We start from the raw sequence: 2,609 nt of genomic DNA on the forward strand, positions 1-2,609 counted from the left end.
CCCCCCCCCCCCGCCACGGCTCCTCTCGAAGCTGTTGCCAAGACCCTCAAGACCTTCAGAACCAGAACTGGGCGGTCATCAGGATGGCCACCCTTCCATTTGGAAGCAAACATCAGATCCTTACCCCGCCCCTTGTGTCCAGAAAGGGTCTTAAGCCCATAGGCCAACTCCGCCAGCCCCTGCGTGCCAGGACGCTCTAGCAGGATACCGGTGCTTTGCCAAATGCCCCCCCTGCTGCACCTCTTCCCCAGGTTCCTATAAGTATAAATGTATGTATGTATGATAGCTACTCCCCGCTGTTCCCTGTCTCCATGACTCGCCAGCGGATGATGGGGTCAGACTGCATTTTCTCACATCTGCGTTCTGGAAGAGGGGTGGGCTGAGAGGGTCTACATTGGAGACCTGGCCTGGCTCAGCCCCACTCCCCGACATCTGTTCTCACCCCAGGCTGCCCTGCCTCCCTCCCACAGCCCCAGCCCCAGCCCCAGCTCCAGCCCCAGCCGCCACTCACCACAAGCTCCTTTGCGTTCAGCTTGTTGATGATGGCTCGGATCACCTCGGGGGGTGCAGGGGACCCAGCGATCACACCTGAATCAGAGAGAGGGCTGACACGGCTCGCTGCTTCTCCAGGCCCAGTGGACCCCCTGCACCTGCAGCTCTTTCTAGGGAAGAACTTACCCTTCTCTTCCCTGCCCCTGGACCTGTTCCTACACTTGGCATCTGGCCTTGGGCTGGCGTCCAGGTGGCTGGGACATTGCCTCCCTTCCACCCACATTTCTACAGTGACCTTTTCGCCCCCTGAGTAAAGGACTGGGTGCACATCTAGCTCATCCAGGCCAATCCTGGCCTGACCACCCTTGGCCCCATCCCACCTCCACGCATGGTTGAGATGTCGTAACTGGAGAAGTCTGGCTGGTTCAGAATGTCCACGAACATTGTGGGGGTGCCATACAGGAAGGAGCCTCTGTATAAGGGGGGGTGGCATCTCAAAATAAGGCTTGGATGCAGAAGGAAACCCCCTCTTTTCACCCACCCACCGTGAACATATAGTAAGGGCCAAGGCTGCCACTGAGGGGAACAGGCAGGAGTTCTTTGGAGGCAGGAACTGATGCTCTCCTGGGGTGCCCCACGACCCTGTCGCCCTGTCTCCTGGTGGGAGGGAGGAGACATCCTGGAGAGGGATCAGGGCCCAGGAGTGAGGAATAGGGGGGGTCTCATGAGCCAGCAGGTAGCTGCCCACTGATGCCCACCTCTCTTTGCTGACGGCCTCCAGCGCCTTCTTGCCATCAAAAATCGGAGAGGACAGGATGAGGGTGACACCGTGCATCATGCTCACCATTGTGCCCCCCACAGAACCCAGGCAGTGGTACAGCGGGGTGGGCAGGATCACCCTCGACTCCTCTGGTGTCTGGAGATGGAGGCAGGAGCTAGGTCTATCCTGGAGCCCAAAGCCCCAGAAGCTAGTTCCTCTAGCCAGCAGGGGGAGCCCAGCAAGACCCCCACCCATGCAGGGTGCCCGCAAGCCTTAGCCAGCACCCCCTCACCTTCAGGTGCAGTTTCATGCGCTCCCCTATGATGTTGGCATTGTTGACAATGTTGTAGTGGGAAAGGGTGGCCCCCTTGGGGCTTCCTGTCGTTCCCTGATAAGACAAACAGGTGACACTTGGCCTCTTGCTCCCCATCTCCTTCATGCCCTAGGCCGCTGCACGGACAAGCTCTGGACTGGGGGTCAGGAGACTGGGATCCATTCATTCACTCAATACGTGTTCACAAAGGTTTTTACCACACACCTGCGTGGTGCCAGGTGTTAGGGTCCAGAAACAGGAAAGATAAGATTTCCGTCCGCCATGCCACCCAAGCGGCTTAGAGAACCCTGTGGCCCAGCAGCAGACTCGGCTTCTGGGCCTCAGTTTCCCCATCTGCTAAATGAGGGGGCCGGCTCTCCCTGTGCACCTGCCCCTGGGCCGGGGACAAGCGGGCCAGGGGAGGGGGCCATGTGACAAGGGCTCCAGTCGCTGATGTTCTCCAGGGCAGAGAGGACAGCTGGGGCGAGCCCCAGGAGAAGAGCGGCCGCACTCCTGGCGTCCTTCGGGTGCCCTCCTTCTCGGGGAAGGGTCACGGGGGCAGGCAGGGGTGAGCGTGCCAGCCTGGGCTCCGCGCTGACGACCTCTGCCTTACCGAGGTGAACTGGATGTTGACGGGGTCGTGGCAGGACAGGAACAGCTTGGCGTGCCGGAGCTCGGCCATATTCTGCTCTTTGCTTCCCGCTGCTACCACATCGTCCAGGAGCAGGGTCCCTGGCATAGGGGTGTCCACCGAGATGACAGTGGTCAGGTCTGGGAGCCTGGGGGGAGGGAGGATGAGAGAGTCGGGGGCTGAGGACGGGCCCACAGAGACACCAGCCTCCTCCCTGGGGGTGGGGAGGGACGGAGGAGGCTGGGATGCCCCAGGACACACTCATCCGAACCCGGGACGTCCCACCTCTGACTCCTCAAGAACCCCGGGGGGGCCTTCTCCAGCTCCGGACAGATGTGCTTCAGGATGTTGTAGTACTGCTGGGTCTTGAATTGCTTGGGGAACGCCAGGGCTTTGCAGCCCACCTGTGGGAG

The 2,609-nt window shown here is 60.6% G+C and overlaps 1 protein-coding gene across 1 annotated transcript in view; it reads right to left on the reverse strand.

The window, feature by feature from the left end:
• The window catches only part of ACSF2 (acyl-CoA synthetase family member 2), a 14,419-nt gene that overhangs the window by 10,410 nt on the left and 1,400 nt on the right, over nucleotides 1–2,609 (reverse strand). Inside the window, exons 4-9 of the mRNA XM_015570847.1 lie at nucleotides 2,482–2,600; nucleotides 2,179–2,344; nucleotides 1,545–1,640; nucleotides 1,251–1,408; nucleotides 873–964; nucleotides 512–588 (exon numbers count right to left, since the gene is read on the reverse strand). Coding sequence (XP_015426333.1) covers nucleotides 512–588; nucleotides 873–964; nucleotides 1,251–1,408; nucleotides 1,545–1,640; nucleotides 2,179–2,344; nucleotides 2,482–2,600 — 708 coding nt within the window. The remainder of the gene's footprint in view (nucleotides 1–511; nucleotides 589–872; nucleotides 965–1,250; nucleotides 1,409–1,544; nucleotides 1,641–2,178; nucleotides 2,345–2,481; nucleotides 2,601–2,609) is intronic.

This window comes from Myotis davidii, unplaced genomic scaffold (genome assembly GCF_000327345.1).
Source record: "Myotis davidii unplaced genomic scaffold, ASM32734v1 scaffold327, whole genome shotgun sequence".
Taxonomy (NCBI): Eukaryota; Metazoa; Chordata; class Mammalia; order Chiroptera; family Vespertilionidae; genus Myotis; species Myotis davidii.